This window comes from Hippocampus zosterae, chromosome 11, assembly GCF_025434085.1.
Source record: "Hippocampus zosterae strain Florida chromosome 11, ASM2543408v3, whole genome shotgun sequence".
Lineage (NCBI taxonomy): Eukaryota > Metazoa > Chordata > Actinopteri > Syngnathiformes > Syngnathidae > Hippocampus > Hippocampus zosterae.
Genome location: NC_067461.1, coordinates 12,915,969 through 12,933,828, shown reverse-complemented (window position 1 = coordinate 12,933,828; position 17,860 = coordinate 12,915,969). Strand labels below are relative to the sequence as shown.

General features: G+C 42.7%; 1 protein-coding gene across 2 annotated transcripts; it reads left to right on the top strand.

Moving 5' to 3' along the window:
- The first annotated feature begins 345 nt into the window (after positions 1 to 345).
- Positions 346 to 17,849, top strand: rrbp1a (ribosome binding protein 1a). Of its 2 annotated transcripts, none has more exons than XM_052079581.1 (25): positions 346 to 579; positions 3,307 to 4,987; positions 5,596 to 5,750; positions 5,837 to 5,959; positions 7,202 to 7,354; positions 7,518 to 7,636; positions 7,945 to 8,098; positions 9,109 to 9,247; positions 9,359 to 9,540; positions 9,620 to 9,654; positions 10,870 to 10,942; positions 11,454 to 11,488; positions 11,569 to 11,635; positions 11,714 to 11,803; positions 11,910 to 11,999; positions 12,075 to 12,164; positions 12,305 to 12,397; positions 12,505 to 12,555; positions 12,663 to 12,743; positions 12,823 to 12,906; positions 13,966 to 14,043; positions 15,213 to 15,296; positions 16,179 to 16,277; positions 17,113 to 17,256; positions 17,359 to 17,849. In XM_052079581.1, exons 2-25 carry the CDS (start codon positions 3,325 to 3,327, stop codon positions 17,395 to 17,397), a joined length of 3,921 nt encoding a protein of 1,306 aa, XP_051935541.1. In that variant the 5' UTR covers positions 346 to 579; positions 3,307 to 3,324; the 3' UTR covers positions 17,398 to 17,849. The 2 variants fall into 2 exon arrangements, with proteins under 2 accessions (XP_051935541.1, XP_051935540.1); XM_052079580.1 differs by having other exon boundaries at positions 9,617 to 9,654.
- The last annotated feature ends 11 nt before the right edge of the window (positions 17,850 to 17,860 follow it).

The window sequence follows — 17,860 nt, the reverse complement described above, 5'->3', positions numbered from 1 at the left end:
TGAGCAGAGATCTTCTGTGTAATTATTTTCTTTTAAGTTACTAGTCATAGAAGTAGCTTTCCCAGTGTAAATGATAAAATGTGTTGCTTTAAATTACAGGGCACGATACTTGAATTAAAAAAAAGATCAGGGTACAAATATTTAGATTACCCAAACATTTAATTTGTGCGAATACTGAAAATAATATTTCAAACAACTGCCCTTTGTTTGAAAGAGAAAAAAAATCCACTGAACTGTGAGTTTATTCATATGGCAAGTAATCTAAAAACTACAACTCCCAGCCTTCCTATTTCCTGTATGAATGTATTCTAACCAATCACAGTTTTCCTGGATTAACGCAAGCTATCTGGGGCATGGGGCCAGCACGTCTAGCCAGCTAGAAGTGCCACGACTTCACAGTAGTCCAGCGATTGCCCGGCGGAGTTAGGAGGAAGATATCAGGGAAAAAGCAATTTAGCTAGACCGCTGTAAATACAGAGGAACTGCACACTGCAATTGTGTTAGGTCCCCGATTGAAAACTCACGACAATCCCTCAATTTTTCTTTGAGCCAAGCAGACACATTCTCATCAATAGCGAGGTAAGTAGTGTTGGAATAGGAATTTTCAGATTCATAAAGCCAGCGAGAGAACTAGCTTGGTAAGCTACCTCCTGCTAAGACCAAATATGCCTACTTGTGTACATGAACTTTATTGAAGTTATTGCGCCTAATTTGTGTTTCGTTTGCATATGTTAAAGTAACGTTTTGGCTGCAGCTCTCTTGACACGTCATTCTAAAAAGTTCACGTCGCAAGCCAAGTTCATTGATTCCCACTGTTAGCTAAGATGCTACAGTGAAAATTAACGATTAAATGTGTACGTGGATACTTTCCCAATTGCACACCACATTTGCTTGTATGCCCGTTTGACAGCTGGAGTTTGTTTTAAATGTCTCCTCCTATTGTAGTACAGTATTAGTCGAGGCAGTGCAGTAGTTTATGAATTCGCCTACATCAAATGAATATGCTGAAGTTTGGTGAAAGTTGTAAATGGGTGAGATGCTTTTAAAAACACAATAAAAGTATAATTTGTTAGCAATACGTCAACAACTGTGTGTATGTGCGTGCGTGCATGTGCGCGCGCACATACACGCGCCTGTGTGAAATTGTCGGCTGCTGTGCAATGTACACGTATTGACTTTACTCGACACGCGTAGACGCCGTTACCTGTGCGTTGTAAAGTTAACTCTTTTGCATTGAGCCTATTTTTCGCTTCATACAGCAAATTAACTATCAAAATGCGCGTTATGTCTAATCTTTCTGTTGTGCAATCGTTCAATCCAAGAGTGAATGTACTTAATCTATAAACTGTAATGCATTTCTTTGGGATTTTGACGTTGGGGTCTCGCTTCAAATGAGTGTAAATCTGCAGCAAAAGGGGACTCTTAGAGGTACATTCATCAGAAGAGTGTGAGCACAGATGTCCTGATGTGTGACGTGACATTCCGAGAGCTTGTATAAACTCTTCCTTCTTAGCCAGTTTTTAAACCCTGACACGAAAAGACCCGTTGGACTCCTTGAGCCCACAGTATAGTCTTGATTATATTGAAATCTTACAAATACAAAACGGATCAATGTGTTACAAAAAAATGAATCCATATTTGTAATAGAATTTAAGACATAATTTTCAGGGTTTTTTTTCCAGCAGCTCTTCTGAACTAGTGGGGCGGCCCACTTTGGGGGTGGGGGGTGGAGGGCATGATGCGATGCCAGTGGGGGCTTGTGTGATCCCAGAGAACATGCTAGCCATGCTAGAATAATGCATAATAGCATATCCACTGCAGAAGGTGGCAGTAGCACTCTCACATATTTATTTATTTTTAGTTTCAGGAAAATTGAAACTTTAATTTTTTTCTGTGACAGACTAAAAATGTTGTTGGTGAAGTTATTGCTTGTTTTAAGTTGGTCTGTATTTTCTTTTTTTGTTCCCTTTAATGTTAGTAATGGTACATCGTTTTGCAGGTGTGTACTTGTAACAATTTTAAAGAAAATTATACTATTCAGAGGTGTTAGGCGCGGTGTAACAGAAAATAATTGAGAAGCACTGGTTTAATGTCACAAACTTGGAACAATCTCAAGTACAAGTATTTCAAGTTTAACACATTTCATATCCGGTGTGACATAAATATTAATTATTAAGAAAAATCAGAAATCCAATTTAGTTTGAACACTTATTTGTTGAGTTGGATTTTATCTGCTTGCTGATTTTTGTTGCCTCAAGGCTAGTGTTCGAGAAAATGCAGAACAGGGACATCTTGAGGCCATTGCAGGTATAAAGGGATACATGGGAAAATTATTCTCGGTCAGTAAGCGCAGGCAACTTTTTAAACATCCAATCATTCTGCCTTTTTTTTCCAGAAAATATGTTGATTTTGTTGTTTGAGTTTTTGCTTCCTTGTTTCAAACAGCCCATTTTACCAAATTTTAAAGGATACAAGAGAAAAAAGAATTACAGTGGAACCAAAAGTCAAGCACAATACAGTTTTTACACAGGAAGTAGTGGAAATAAAAAGAATTTGCTCCCGGGTTAAACTGTCACTTTTGTCATCCCATTATTAATTGTAAAGTTAATTGTAAGTAACATTTCACGCTTAATCCCCTTGCGCATGTAGTAATAATAACTCGAAACATCCATCCATCCATTTTCTCTTCTACTTGTCCTCAATAGGATTGTGGGTGAGGTGGAGCGTATGCAAGCTGGCTTTGTTGCCTTAGGCACAATATAGCCTCGACAGGTCTACAGACAACCATGTCGGGAAAGGCGACCACTGATGCTCACATTAACACCTATGGACAATTCAGAATCTTTATTGAACTATACATGCATGTTTGACCTGCGGGAGGAGTACCAAGAGGAAATTGGCAGTCGTGGTCAACTTTGGCAAGCGCTAGCAGCTGATGTTAGCAGTTCTGGCTCAGGCCTCGAGTTGACTGTCCCAACAGCCTCAGTCTTCATTCACTACACTTCCTCATCCACACGGTGATTGAAGCTTTTATGGGAGCAACTTGGCAGGACGATCCTCGGTATACAACTGTTTTTTTTCTCCAAAGATGGCGATGAAGCCTGAATTCATAACCAAAACAATTCTTGGTCATAAATGTAAAACAATAAAATGGACAACACAGTAAGTACAACGGTACTTGTGCCACTTAACGGTAAATTCGTATGCATACCCTTGAAATCTCTTATGCTTGTACCAAACCAGAAGCCCCCTGTATTACAATTTTGTTCCACAGATCCACGTTGAAATATCTATCTCTCTTTTTAGGTGAACTAACATTGAACAATGGATATCTATGACCCGCAGACCCTTGGTATAATGGTTTTTGGTGGATTCATGGTGATCTCTGCAGTTGGGATTGCTCTTGTCTCTTCCTTCTCTATGAAGGAGACCTCTTTTGAAGAGGCACTTGCGAAACAGCGGGGTGAATCAGGTAAGATACAATCAGGTCGCACAGAGAAAAAGAAAAAGGACAAAACATCTGACAAGAAGAACCGTGGAAAAAAGAAGGATGAAAAGCCCAATGGAGTCATCCCAGAAGCTGAAAAAACCCCAAATGAGACACATGACGCTGATCAAGTCCGTAAACCTCTTGCTGCACCAATTGTGGCTACTGCTCCTGCCTCCAAATCTATCTCTGAGGCAAAGCGAAATGCAACCTCCATACCAGCACAGCCACAGTCCAAAGCTGTCAAAACATGCCAAACTCCTGCTGAGTCCTCACCTGTTCCTTCACCTAAAGACAAAAAGAAGAAGAAATCGGCCAAGATTGAAGCAACCTCGACTCAGCCTCCACTTGCAGTTGCCCCTGCACTGGGCAAACCCTCACCAGTTTCTGCTCCAGTCCAGGCCAAGGAATCTCCCAAAGCCAAATCAGCGGGTGCCTCTGCCGCAACAAAATTAGATCCCTCAACTTCTGTACCTGCCAAGGCATCCTCTGCTTCAACGTCAAGCAAATCTACTTCTAAGTCTGCAACACCCTCTACAAAATCTCCTCCGGCCTCTGATTACCCTGCCCCTACCTCAACCAAGTCCACACCAACCTCACCAAAGTCCGCCAAGGACAAGTCTGCCCCAGCCACGGACAAGTCCGCCAAGGACAAGTCCGCACCGCCCAAAGACAAGTCCGCCAAGGACAAGTCGGCACCGGCCACGGACAAGTCTGCCAAGGATAAGTTGGCCCCGGCCACGGACAAGTCTGCCCCGGCCATGGACAAGTCCGCCAAGGGCAAGTCTGCCGGGGCTACAGACAAGTCCTCCAAGGACAAGTCCGCCAAGGACAAGTCCGCCCCAGCCACAGACAAGTCCTCCAAGGACAAGTTTGCCCCACCCACAGACAAGTCAGCCAAGGACAAGTCCGCCCAGGCCAAGGACAAGTCCGCCCAGGCCAAGGACAAGTCCACCAAGGACAAGTCCACCCCGGCCACGGATAAGTCCACAAAGGACAAGACCGCCTCAGCCAAGGACAAGACGGCCCCCGCCACGGACAAGACCGCCACGGACAAGACAGCCAAGGACAAGACTGCCAAGGATAAGTCCGCCATGGACAAGTCCGGCAAGGACAAGACTGCCCCGGCCACGGACAAGTCTGCCAAGGACAAGACCGCCCCGGCCACGGACAAGTCTGCCAAGGACAAGACCGCCCCGGCCAAGGACAAGCCCGCCAAGGACAAGCCCGCCCCAGCCAAAGACAAGCCTGCCACCCCCACCTCAAGCAAATCCACTCCTGCCTCTACCAAATCTGCCCCTTCCTCAGGCAAGTCTGCCTCAGCTGCATCCAAGTCTGCTGCCGCTCCAACCAAAACCTCAGCAGTACCCACCAAGTCTGCCCCACTTCTTGAAGCTGTCACTAAAGATGTTCCCGTCATGGCTGTACCCCCAGTGGGGTCTAGTGCACCAAAAGCCCAGGAGCCCAAGAAGAAGGCCTCCAAGAAAAAATCTGAGAGTGGTGAGTCTGAGGACAGGCATTTCTGTTTACTATCCTGTTTTAAACATCACTCTTAGCAAACTACCAGTATATTTGACCATAGCTGCTGCTAGCCAATTACTTAAAGGTCCTAACGTTTGTGTTTTATGCCTAATATTGGCACTATTCCTGCATATGTCTTGTTGTTTTAAGTATTCTAGATGAAACAGGAGAGAATCACTTCGTTCGTTTACCAGTGGGTCAGAGACGTCACACTCAAAACGTGCATGACATCCCACATGTCTGATACAAGCTACGTTTCAAAGTAAACAAGAAGCTGGTAGTGTCCATTGATGGAAAAAAGAGATTTGTTTACTTCTTAAAGGTAATGCTCTGTCAGTGCAGCTGGTGCTCTTGCTATGGGGAAGTGCTGCCAGCAGTAGTGCTGAGTTGCTTCTGTGGAGAGCAGAGAGCATGACAAGCTTGTTTAAACATGGTGCAATTCTCAAGTTGTCTTTGCCACCATTTCACCTTCAACCAAAGTAGCACAAATTTAAGACAATCTGAAGATTCATTTGAACTACCAAGTACGGCTGTGAATGTTATTTCTGCCATCTCATTTCTACCACTTGATTACTTTGTCTGATCAGTGGGAGCCGTGGATTCAGCTGACACTCCGCTATATCTACCCTACAAGACTTTGGTTTCCACTATCGGCAACATGGTGTTCAGTGAAGGAGAAGCTCACAAGCTCATTGACATGTTGTCTGAGAAAGCTGGCATCATTCAGGACACCTGGCACATGGTACGGAATGAGACATTGTGTAGTTGGTGCTTGCGTAGTTTGCACCGAGGAATGCAAGTCTTAGTCTGCTTCCTTTGCATTTGCAGGCTACTCAGAAAGGAGACCCAATAGCCATCCTGAAGAAACAATTGGAGGAGAAGCAAAAACAGCTGGGGGCTCAACAAGAAGACTCCTCTGCAGCAAAGAACCGACTGAGAGATCTCACTAAGGTTAGAGCATCTCTTGTCCGTCCTTGTCCTACATCTATTTCTGTAGCCCTTGTGGTTAAACTAGGAATGCGAGATTGGTTGAGAGAACAGTCGATAATGGAAGCCAACTGAGGCTGCCAGAACGGCAGAATAAAGGATTAAAATCTCCAAGAAAGCACCTTTATTTAATGCGACCCAGAGCACTTTTTTACTGCAGTAGGAGCTGAAAATGGCCAGTTTTTCTTTGTAATCCGCCAGATGTTGCTGTGCCATGGTCGTCCTTACCCAGATGGATAGATGGCACTGTTTCAAAAACAAAACCACCCAGTACCATGGATTAGTTGATTATGAATTGTCTCGCTGCTGCTCGAGTCGCATGGTCCACTGCGTAACTGATAGCTTCCAGTTTAAACTGTGCTTCATAAGCGTATTTCTTCATAGGTGTCTCTTTGTATTTTGGGGGATGTTTTTTTAGACGGTGTACGTACTATGTACTATATTCACCTACTGGGGGCATGCCGGGGCGGCCCGGTAGTCCAGTGGTTAGCACGTCGACTTCACAGTGCAGAGGTACCGGGTTCAATTCCAGCTCTGGCCTCCCTGTGTGGAGTTTGCATGTTCTCCCCCGGGCCTGCGTGGGTTTTCTGCGGGTACTCCGGTTTCCCCCCCACATTCCAAAAACATGCATGGCAGGCTGATTGATTGCTCTAAAAAATTGTCCCTTGGTGTGGGCGTGGGCGTGGGCGTGGATGGTTATTCGTGTCTGTGTGCCCTGCGATTGGCTGGCAACCGATTCAGGGTGTCCCCCGCCTACTGCCCGAAGACTGCTGGGATAGGCTCCAGCTCCCCCCCCCCGCGACCCGAGTCAGGATGGAGCGGTTCGGAAGATGAATGAATGAATGGGGACATGCCTTTTATCATCCTCTTTCACGCCCACCTTTCCCACTACAACGTCCGCATGTGGTCGTCAGCATTTCCTCTCTATAACAAGGGTGTTGGCACAACATCAGTCAGTCAAGCGGACCCCTCATCAAAGTCACACAACACCATTCGCAGACATTTTGGTTCACTGTTAGAGTGTAAAACGCCTATTCATTGAATTCATTGCAATTTGCTTACCAAGTGTTTGTAAATTAGCAAGACCAAATCTCAGTCGTCACCACATAACCTCGATGGAGATGATTCGAAAATCGAAAGAATGCTGTCAGACCATGTGCTCCTTTTGACACCTGACAGTGCTTGCAACTCTTTCTGTGCTCATAGGAGCTGGCCGCCGAGAAGTCCAAAGTGGCCAGTGTCGAGACTAGGCTGAGCTCCCAGCTAAGCAAGAGGGAGCAGGAAATGATTGCTTTACAAACTCGCATGCAGGCCAGCTACCAGGACCATGTAGCACAAACCCAGAAGCTCAATGCAAAGGTATTGTAATATTCCTCCAATTAAGAGTCAGGATTGGTACATATTAGCCTGCAGTTCAAATTTAAATATTCTGCTGTGAAGTTTTGATATATGATCCAGTGCCACACAATAGAGTTTCTAACATGACTCATTAAAAATAAAAATGTGACTCTCTCCCTGTTAGATTGTCAGTCTGCAAGACCAGATAGAAAAGGGTCCCAATGCCCAGCTGGCCCGTCTCCAGCAGGAGAACTCCATTCTCCGTGATGCTCTCAACCAAGCTACCAGTCAAGCTGAGAGCAAGTAAGTGTTTTGAAGCAGGTTCACATTGAATGCATTGTCAGCAGATCTTCCCCTTTTCAACCCTGGAGAACCCAAGAACCCTTTTCTTCTTTGGAAAATGATGAATTATACATTTAATATATGTTTTTTTCAAATATTCAATGCTTTAATCCTAATTTAGGATTAGGGCCAAATTTTACCCTTTGGGATTTAAGGGTAGCATTTGAGTAGCAGAATTTATAGAGGCCAAATTTGACCCCGTGGGTTCTCAAGGGTTAAACATGTGTTTGGTCTGAAAATGCTTTTCTCTTACTTTGTTCTGTCCCCAGACAAAATGCAGAGCTAGCCAAATTGCGTCAGGAATGTGCAAAGCTAACCAAGGAAGTTGGGGAGAAGACTGAAATTTTGCATGCTGATGAACATGTGAGGAAAGGGTTGGAGGCTAAGGTGTCTGCCACGGAGAAACAGCTCTCTTTGCTGCAGGTTAGATCATTAACGGTTTTATTTCTTTTTTCAACATTTGGTAAGATATATTGGCAGATTACTAGCCTAAACTTTGCCTAATATGGGAAGTTAATTACACTTGACACTACCGACTGGGTTGGTATGCAAGCACACAAATATACTAGAATTTGACCAATTGTCTTTCTTCATTATCATAGTTGTACCTCAGGAAACACACACGCACACACACAAATAGAATGCAGTGACAGGTTACTTTGCCACGTAAATTTGTATCTTGAGTCCTCCTGTCATGTTATGGGTCACTTCTGGTCTGCTATCAGCTTCGGTTCATAGTATGTGGAGCAAATGAGTCAGCACTTCCTGGCAGTCAGATTTAGTTTCTTTAATCATTAACTGAATCTATTCCAGTTTTAGGTCTTTAAACCTGAATTAAATGGACAATGTAATTGGTGCACTAGTAAATGACAATGCATTTGTGGATCTCATGTGTTTTCTGAAGCTGAGCAATTAATCATTGGTCGTTACTTAAGCCTGAGCAACTGTGATGTAATTTTGAGTCTACGCAAGTGGCAAAATGGCCACCCTCTGAGATGGACAAAAACAGGTGGCTTTCACTGCTTAATTCATTCCACATACATACGTACAATATTAATCAGAATGTTGTGTTTAGATGAGTGTGGCCGCATAAAATATATTCCAGAAAAGATAATGTTCGGATTGACTTTGGCCTTAAATGTATGCAATTTAGTTTGATTGAAAATGGCGGGGGGATGCAAGAAAGTTATAAAGGAACGTCTTGAAATGTTAACAAGCAAGATCTAGTACAATGGGTAACAACAAAAAACAGCAATGAAATGTGCCTCATCAATTTCAATTCATGTATTTGCAGCTCAGTACCGTGTTCTTCAATTTCATCTTTACATCTTTACACCTTGTGTGCTTGGAGTTTGACTTCCAGAAGGATCACGTACTTAGTATTTTCTCCCTCCTGCTGTTTGACCTGAGTAAATTGTTTTTGACAATGTCAGGCCAACCATGTAGAGAGCCAGCAAGGGTTGCAGAGGAAATTGGAGGAGGTCTATGAGGAGCTGAGAACTACACAAGCTGCAAAAAACAGCCTGCAGGATTCTTTGAAGAAGGCCCAGCAGGACACCAGCACACTCTCAGGTCAAGAAAGAATCAAATGAGCACAGCACTTTTTTTTAATGCTATGTGTGCATCATAAAACATAATTGCCCTTTCAATGGCCTGTACTGAAAATGCTAATTATCCTTGTAGAGTTTCAGATGCGAATGGGAAATCTTGAGGCTCAGGTCAAGGAGCGCGCTGCTCAGGTCAATGCTCTCACTGCTCAGCTGGAGGGCACACAGGTTGAGAAACAACAGCTCGTGCAACAGTTGGCATCCATCACCTCTTTGTTAGAGGCCAGTCGGAATAAAAACGAACAGGCTCCTCAACAGGTGAAGTTTTCTTTTGTCGATTTCAGCTTTCCTGATTATTGACCACCTATTCACCAAGCATTGCATTTTTACTCAGCAGGTAAATGCTGAGGAACTGCAGCAATTAAAACTCTGGTACGTTTATTTTTTCAGTATTTCATTAGACCCTGAACTATTTTGACAAATGCAGAGTTTGGTTGTTTTTGGCTTTTAAACACCACCGTAATGGCGCTGAACTAAACAGTCAATATGTGACTAAAGATGATATTTTCTGCTTTAAAGGTGCACTTTTTTTCACAGTTCAAAATAGTTTACAGGTGACTTAATAAATGGTCTCCGATATTCTTTTTTAAAAGAACATACAAAAGATGAAGAATGATGGTGATATTTGGCTGTCAAACTCAGTTTCAAGTGTCTGATATTAGTATACGGTAGCTTTCATTACCATGATGAGAGGGGGCGAAGCTGGGGCGATGCAACTCGGGTACTCGCATTGTGACAATCAAGCTGTTTTTGTCCCTATTTTGTCCCTTTCCGACCAAGGACGTCAAACATCTGACAAGCTTATTTCTTACAAGATGCCTCCAATATTGATAACCAAAAATCTTTCTGTGTTGGTTTAGGGAACCAAGTTCTCCTGAGCTAGTTAACTCTGGAAACTGTGACGTGAATGTAGCAGTAGAAGATGCCTGACTGATGAAAAAGAAAGCGCTAGTAAATAAAACACAGTAATATTCTACCCGATTTCAGAAACTTACTCGGGGGGGCAGGTGTGCTTGAGCCTGTACCAGCTATCTTCAGGGGGTAGGCGGCAGACCCAATGTCGTTTGATGAAACATCTTTTAAGATTCGAAAAATCATTTTGTGTCTACCCAGCCTAGGTGAGCCGACTCACGATCTTTACCAACTCTTTCGTCCCCTCTGTGCAACAGTTGGAAGAAAAGAAAAAAGTGTGGAGCAACCAAATTGCTGTGTTGTTATTGTAGACTTCTGGAAACTCTGCCACCCTGCTGGGTGCAGACTGCAAATGAATGGCTCCTGCACAATGCCACTTCTGGCTCATTTAAGACAAGTGCAGAACGGCTCGCGTTGACTCGCGTTCACTCGCGTTCACTCGGTTGTTTAATTTCACACTTAATAGGTGTGCAGGCACTCCAGAGACCGAAAGATTTGTATCCAATTAAAAATCAATAATCATATGTCCTCTTTAAATTCTTTTTTTTTCCCGGTGTACTTGTTTTAATTTTTTTATACTAAATGGCATGTTTGTTAGTACTATCTAACATGTTATAAAATCCTCTTTAACATTGTCCAAATACGTCTGAATCAAACTGTACATGCCCTATGCAGCCTGCAGGAGAGGGATGACCAGTTGACCACTCTACAGGAGGAACTGAAGCAATTTCAGATAATCGAGGCAGCGGTAAGTGCCCCCGCATGAGAACGTACTCGGTGAATGGAGGCAATGAGAAATTCCCTCTATGCAAGATATGTCATACAGAACCGAGGCTGTCTGAGTCAACAGTCTGCCTCAGTCAGTTGAGTTGTGATGGAGAGAGAAGAGCAGGATAGAGGCATTGAGGACCCAAGACAGCAGTGGACACAGCAACAGTATAGACAGCGGTAATATTAATATTTGCATGATGACAGCAGCAGCAGCAACGATACCGGTCCGCTACCAGCAGCACCTTTCCCAGCCTCCCCACCGCCAATAACAAGTACCGGTAGATAAATGTTGAATGGGTAGTGACACCTCTGCCAGTCACACCTCCAGAAGCAGAGAGTAACAACCACAAAATTTTATATTGTGATCAGACATTGCGATCATTATACGCAAAGACAAGTAAAGGAGACTAGAGTGAGTACACTTCACTACCTCCATGCAGAATAACAAATGGCCCATTTGGCTAACGATCGCCCCCTTTTTATTACAGCAATCAGATGTCTCTGCCGAACAAATAAAGAGCAGGTAAATGGCAGCGTCCAAAAAAGTAAATAAATCTGCATCCTATTTTTTGGTTGAAGATTTAAATTCATGGTTGTGTTTAGTCTGACAGAGAAGGAAGCCCTCGTCACGTCCCTGCAAGAGCAGCTGAAGGAGTGGAAGCAAAATGAAGTGAGCATGTCTGGAACACTTCTCATTGAGTACACGCTGCATTCCTCTCGCTGTGCTGATGCTTGTATCCATTTTCAGGCTGCAATGATCCAGTTAAAAGATTTTCAAAGTGAAGCCAAAGAATCTCTCCAAAAACTCTTCCCTCTTATACCCCTTGAAACACAACAGGTCTGTAAGCTGCCTCCTAAATCCTTTTACCAAATTTGTTTAGAATTCAGATTATAATGTTGCTTCTAAACGCATGGTTACGCCTGCTTTTTCTGTGCACCTTCAGCCAAATTGGTTGCAGGGTTTTACGATGAAAGCTCAGGATGTTCTTAGACAGCAGAGCCAACAATCCCAGTCAAGAAGTCAGGAGTCACCTGTAAGCCACAATTTTTTATTGTCTCACATACTGATTACACATGATTCCATATGTGACAAAACGAATTTGTTTCAGGAGTTGCTTGAAAAGTTGAAGGAGGCTGAGGAGAACCACTCTACCATGCAAGCAGAATGTGAGCAGTACAGGACGGTTTTAGCTGAAACGGTAAAGGAATGATTGTAGTTGATATACAAACAGTTGAAAATGTCTGAAAAATGACACGAGCGCGGAGGCTGAGTTTGTCGTCGTTCCAGGGTCGATTTATATTGACAGTTATTTGTCTCATTTTTGCTCTTCCGCTGCAGGAAGGAATGCTGAAACATCTGCAGAAGAGTGTGGAGGAGGAGGAGTTAGTGTGGAAGTCGAAAATGATGAGCTCCGAGGAGCAACTGAGAGCAGTAAGTAATCTTTACCCATCTGAATTGTTTTTTTGGTTTTTTAACAGCCGCAACACTTGAACCATCTTTGCTTTTTCTCTAACAAATTGCGTCACATTTGTTACCAGGCTTTGGAGGAAGTACACAAGCTAGAGTCAGAAAATCAAAGTATAAAGCAGGTTGGTTAGTCCTCGTCCCCCCACCCCTCTGCCGGCACAAACGTCCATTTTAAGAATAAAAACAATGTGTAAACTTCCTTCTCTTTGAAACTGCTTGTGTGTTGCAGTTGAAAGAGCAGATGATGCTTCTGGAGGCACAGCTGGAGAAGCAGTCAGATAACCATTGCCTCGCCGAGGAGGTGGAACAGGTAGCGTTTCAGAAAGCTTCTCGAGTAAAACGTCTCCATACGTTGCATGACACAATGTGTTCTGCGGGTCTGTGTTCAGCTAAGACTGCAGCTGTCTGGCAGTCAGAACCAGCTGGACTTGGCCCACAAGGAGGTCCAGGCGCACAAGGAGGAGCTTGCTCAGGTTTTTTCTTTTTCTTTTTCCCATTCTCAACCCCAACTTTACCACTTGGAATCATACTTGTTCATCTAGGGTGTGTTCACATTTGAAATAATTTATTTCCCTGATGCGAATAAAAGCAGAAAATAGACACGCAGAAGGTTTTGCGTGACAAATTTGATTCTAGTTCATTTGGTATTATGCTGTCATTTTTAGCCCTTTTCCCACAAATTTCCCAATGGTATGTGCCTCCAGAGATGGAACTATAACTAAGTTGTTTCCCAAGCTTTATTGAACGAAGGCAGATATTTTACAGGAGAAAAATCTGACCAAAGTGTCCTGGTTGTCTTCATAACATACCTTGGCATAATTTGCAAGATATTGTCACCTTTGAGAAAATATGACTGATCATGCAGGAAAATGCTTTTATTTCGGGATAGTGGTCAGGTGAAGCCATTTATCATCACGTCATTGTGTGTGCGCCATTTTTAAATCATAATGATGACTGAAATCACCCAAATGGGCCTGATTCAAAATTTACAAACGGTTCATCGTTTGTCCTGACAATGTTCACGCATGTTGCCACACAGGTTTAAATTGCTCTCAGGAGTAAGTTCCCACATGTAACTTGTTTGATTGTAATTGTTTGTCTTTATGGAAGTAGTAGTCAATAAGTGTGTTTGAGAAATCCCAGAATTTTGATGCCAGGCACGTCCAGTAATTATCTGATTGCTGGATCCTGTGTGAAAACACGACAGAAAGGCTGTTTCGCCGGGTTCTGTACAAAAGGTACAAGCTGAGCTGATGCTGCGATTGTGGGTTTTTTTTGGGGGGTGGGGGGCTCTGTGTAAAAGGGGCTTTTAACAGCAAACCAAACATTGCCCAGTAAAGATCATCTGCATAGTCAAAGAGAACCAAAAATGTCAACAATGAACCCACCCTTCTCGAAAAAGGCCTCCCCAATGTGAACAAGCAATTGCCGAAATGTCACTGATGTGCAAGAGACGAGGTGTCACAGTTGAATATTATGTACAGTGAACTGAGTGCGTGGTGTGTGTGACAAGCAACAACTTCCCATTTCAGGTCAGAGAGCAGCTGAGCCAAGTCGCGTTGAGCAGCCGGCGAGAACAGAACGGCCCCACAGAGGCTCAACCTAGCCAGGTCAGGGTGCAGCCGTCACAGGGCACCCTTGGGCACTTCTTGTCAGAGCGTACAGGACAGTAACTCCCTCAAACAATGCTTTTGATTCAGGCTACTCCTTAAAAAATAAATGACACGACCGTTTGAAAACACTTAGGAATGTCCGTATTTTTGAAAGAAAGGCGAGTAATGAATAGGATATAATCTACTGCAGACAATGTGGTGTTTTAACAGTGCTTTTCTTTAAAAAATTGGAACATTTCTAATTGACTCACAAACATTTGAACAATATAGTCTATATCAGGGGTCACCAAACTTTTTGAGAGTGAGAGCTACTTCATGTGTCCTGATTGTGTGAAGGGCTACCAAATTGATACACGTCTGAAATAACATTTGTACAAATTACATTTAATAATATTAGAACATTAGCTAGCTAGATGTATACTGTAGCTAGCTAGTTAGATAGCTAAATAGGTAGCTATAGAATCTATAATACTGCCCATGTTTGCATTTTTAAATCATAATTTCTACGAGCAAATCACAATCCTAGCACTGGCGGGCTACTTTTGTGGTCCTCACGGGCTACCTGGTGCTCGCGGGCACCACGTTGGAGACCCCTGGTCTATATGCACTACTGTTAAAAAGATTGGGTTGAGATTGAGATGTTTACAACACTTACATGAAGTTTGGGGATTTTTTTTCATTTGTTTGTTTGTTTGTTTGTTTTTTCAGGATGAACCTAAAAGCTCAATTTATGTGACCATCTGCAAACCTTTGAAACCAATGGTGTATTTTCAAAAAATATATCTTGGTGCGCCCAAACTTTTGAATAGTAGTGTATATTAAAAAAAAAAGCACAGAGAGAAAACATGGATACAAACCCAGATCAGTGTTGTTTCCAGTCTGTCCAGTACTGCTCCGACACTCCAAAGTCTTTATGCTAACACTTGGCAGTTAGTGTTAATGTGCACTCACTACTAACCACTCGCCTCTTTTATGGCATGCAAGCTTCCGCTCCACTTGTTTGTTAAGATGACCGTGAGGAGAGCATTGTTTGACTAAAGCCCTTCGCCGAAAGACCACTTACAGGTCGAGCGGTTTTTGTGTACGGATGTGTGGCGCAAGTTTTGCACAAGAATGTTTGCTGACACACACACACAATTTTATTAAAGGTCTCCGTGTGTCACCAGGTTTTGTCAGAGTTGAATCAGACAACTGAGAAGCTGCAAGGGGAGACTGCTGCAAGACAGAATCTGTCAGAAGAGTTTCAGCAGGTAGAAGCCCGTGTTGGTTTATCCCACGCTTCTTCTTTTAGACAGACGTCCTCGCTTGACTCATTGTGGATTGGTACAATTAAGAAAAACAGATTATGATTAAGTTTGTAGCTTCTCCCAATATGACAAATTATGGAAGATGTTTTGAAGAACTTGTGCTAAGGAAGAAACGCATTCTTGCTATCGCTAGCCTTGTGTTTCCAAAATCATGGCTTTTCAGAAAAGCCAAACAACTTCTCGCTTGAGTTACCAAACATTGCATTATTCAGACTGGCATTACACCTTTTGGCTATCGATATCGTATCCTGTTGTCCACTGACATCAGCAGAACACGATCAACACCACCCCAAAATCATGTTCAAGCACTAATTTCTTGTGCTTTAATTAATTAAAATGACACATCGCCAGTACAAGTTGTCCATAATCATCTGCACTCAGGCTGACCAACCCTATGAGACAAAACTCTTTTGTCAAATCATCACATCTTGTCAAACTCTTTTTCAAAGGCCTTCATCACAATAAAAAAATGTGAGGCATTACAAAAAAGATTTTTGACAAAATAGACTTTTATCAAATGCCTAAATTATTTAAAAGCAGCTTTAGAGATGGCTCAGTGTCTAATGGAATTAATAGGGTGGTTGTTGTTATTTTCAATAATTTAAACAAAATATTTTGCATCAAAATAACTCGCAAATTGTATCACTTTCAGAAAGAAATTATTTGGGAAATTATCCATAGTTGGACATGCGAAATGGAGGGAACAAAAGTATTTGGGAATGAGCTTCTTTTCTTTTATTTTGTTAGGTTATTTATTTGGAAAGCTAGGAGAATGGCTTTTGGGGCAGCCCATTTTGCTAATTTCTGTGTTTTGGCAACTTTTAGGCCCAAGCAACCATCACAGAACTTCAAGCTCAACTGGATCTTCTGAAGGATTCAGCAGAGTCGCAACAAGGTGACTCAGAAGCTGTTGCTCAGCTCAAGGTGGGGGTCATAATCCAGTTTCCAACAATGTGATGGGGATACTTCATTTGACTTTCTCTGCAGCATCTGACATGTTTTAAGATAAGATAAGATATCCTTTATTCGTCCCACACTGGGGAAATTTACAAAATTGAGTAACCAGAGCAGTGATGCTGTGAAACTTAATAACTGGGAAAAAATACATTATTTGTGAGCAAGGAGAATGTCCTGTCTATTTATTTGCCAGTGCTATGAATTTTGGACACCTCTTGAAAGGCTCGTCTTTTTCATTCTAGCCTGTCAGTTCAACTTCAGTCAAACATACTGCGATTTGTTGTGTCCACATTTTACCTCATTAAATGTCAAGAATACATGACGGTGTTCCTTAGAAACTCCCACTGAAGCGTGATAATGGGCAAAACCAGCCAGCAGATGGCAGCAGTGCCCCATTTTTAAATTTTAAAACGGCCTCCGTTTCCCAACTGTTTATTGAGGAAAGGAGTATTTGACTGAAGTGGCAATAGACCTCAACGACGATTTTCAGTTGAACATTCTGAAATATACACTCGAACGGGAAACGCATACAGAACGTAAATAATTCAAAGTCTGTGTTACATGGATGAAATGATAATGATATGCTAACCCCTTGTGCAATGTCATCCTTGGTGTGGCAAAAAAGCCAAAGAAAAATTAAAACACGCTGCAGCGATCCCTGACTCGAGGTTCAAGCTCGAAAGTTGCGTGTGATTTTAGAAGCACTTGTCCTTTTGGATAGAATTCAAAATTGTACAACCGTGGGAGCATTTGACTTTTGAGTTTCTGCTATAGCAGTGATTTGCCTCTGCTGTTGTGATAGGAACGTCTGGAGAAGGAGAAGAAGTTGTCCAAAGACCTGGGACAGGCAGCCACCAAGCTCCAGCAACTTCTCAAAGCCTCACAGGAGCAGCTGAGTAAAGAGCGAGAGACGGTTGTAACACTACAGGGACACCTAGACGGCAAGGTAAGCTCACACGCGGGACACGCACACTTGCATACCGCATATGCGATGCTGCTTCGCTTAGTGTGACTCATTTTGCCCCTTTTGCCCCTTTCTCTTGTCAAGGGTGAATGCGTGGAATTAAAGGAGGGAACATCCGTCTGAGAGGAAGATCAATGTATGGATATCAAACCAAATATGCCTTATGAATACCATAGTTATGCATTCCAAAACAATTTCTTTATTGAACTGTAGTTTTTTCTAAAATAATGCCAGTAATCAAATTATTTGATATTAGCATTATATTACTATAGGAGGCAATCATGCTGCAATCTTGACTGAAAACCCACATTGCATCAACAGTTTTGACTATAGTACTCCTGCCTTTTAGTCCAAATATTTGCCCACGGTTCAGTGTTAAAAGGGAAACCGAGTGTACGTTAAACGTACATCTACCTGTGCAATTACTTTGTATGTTTGGTTTTGTTTTTTTCTTTCTGTGCTTTACTGATGGTAATACTTCAGTTACAAGTGCTTTGGGCCTGCTTCCCTCCAGAGCGGGCCACCAACCTAAGTTGAATTTGTATGGATGAATAAACTACAGTGTAACTATGTAACTGATAGTCTG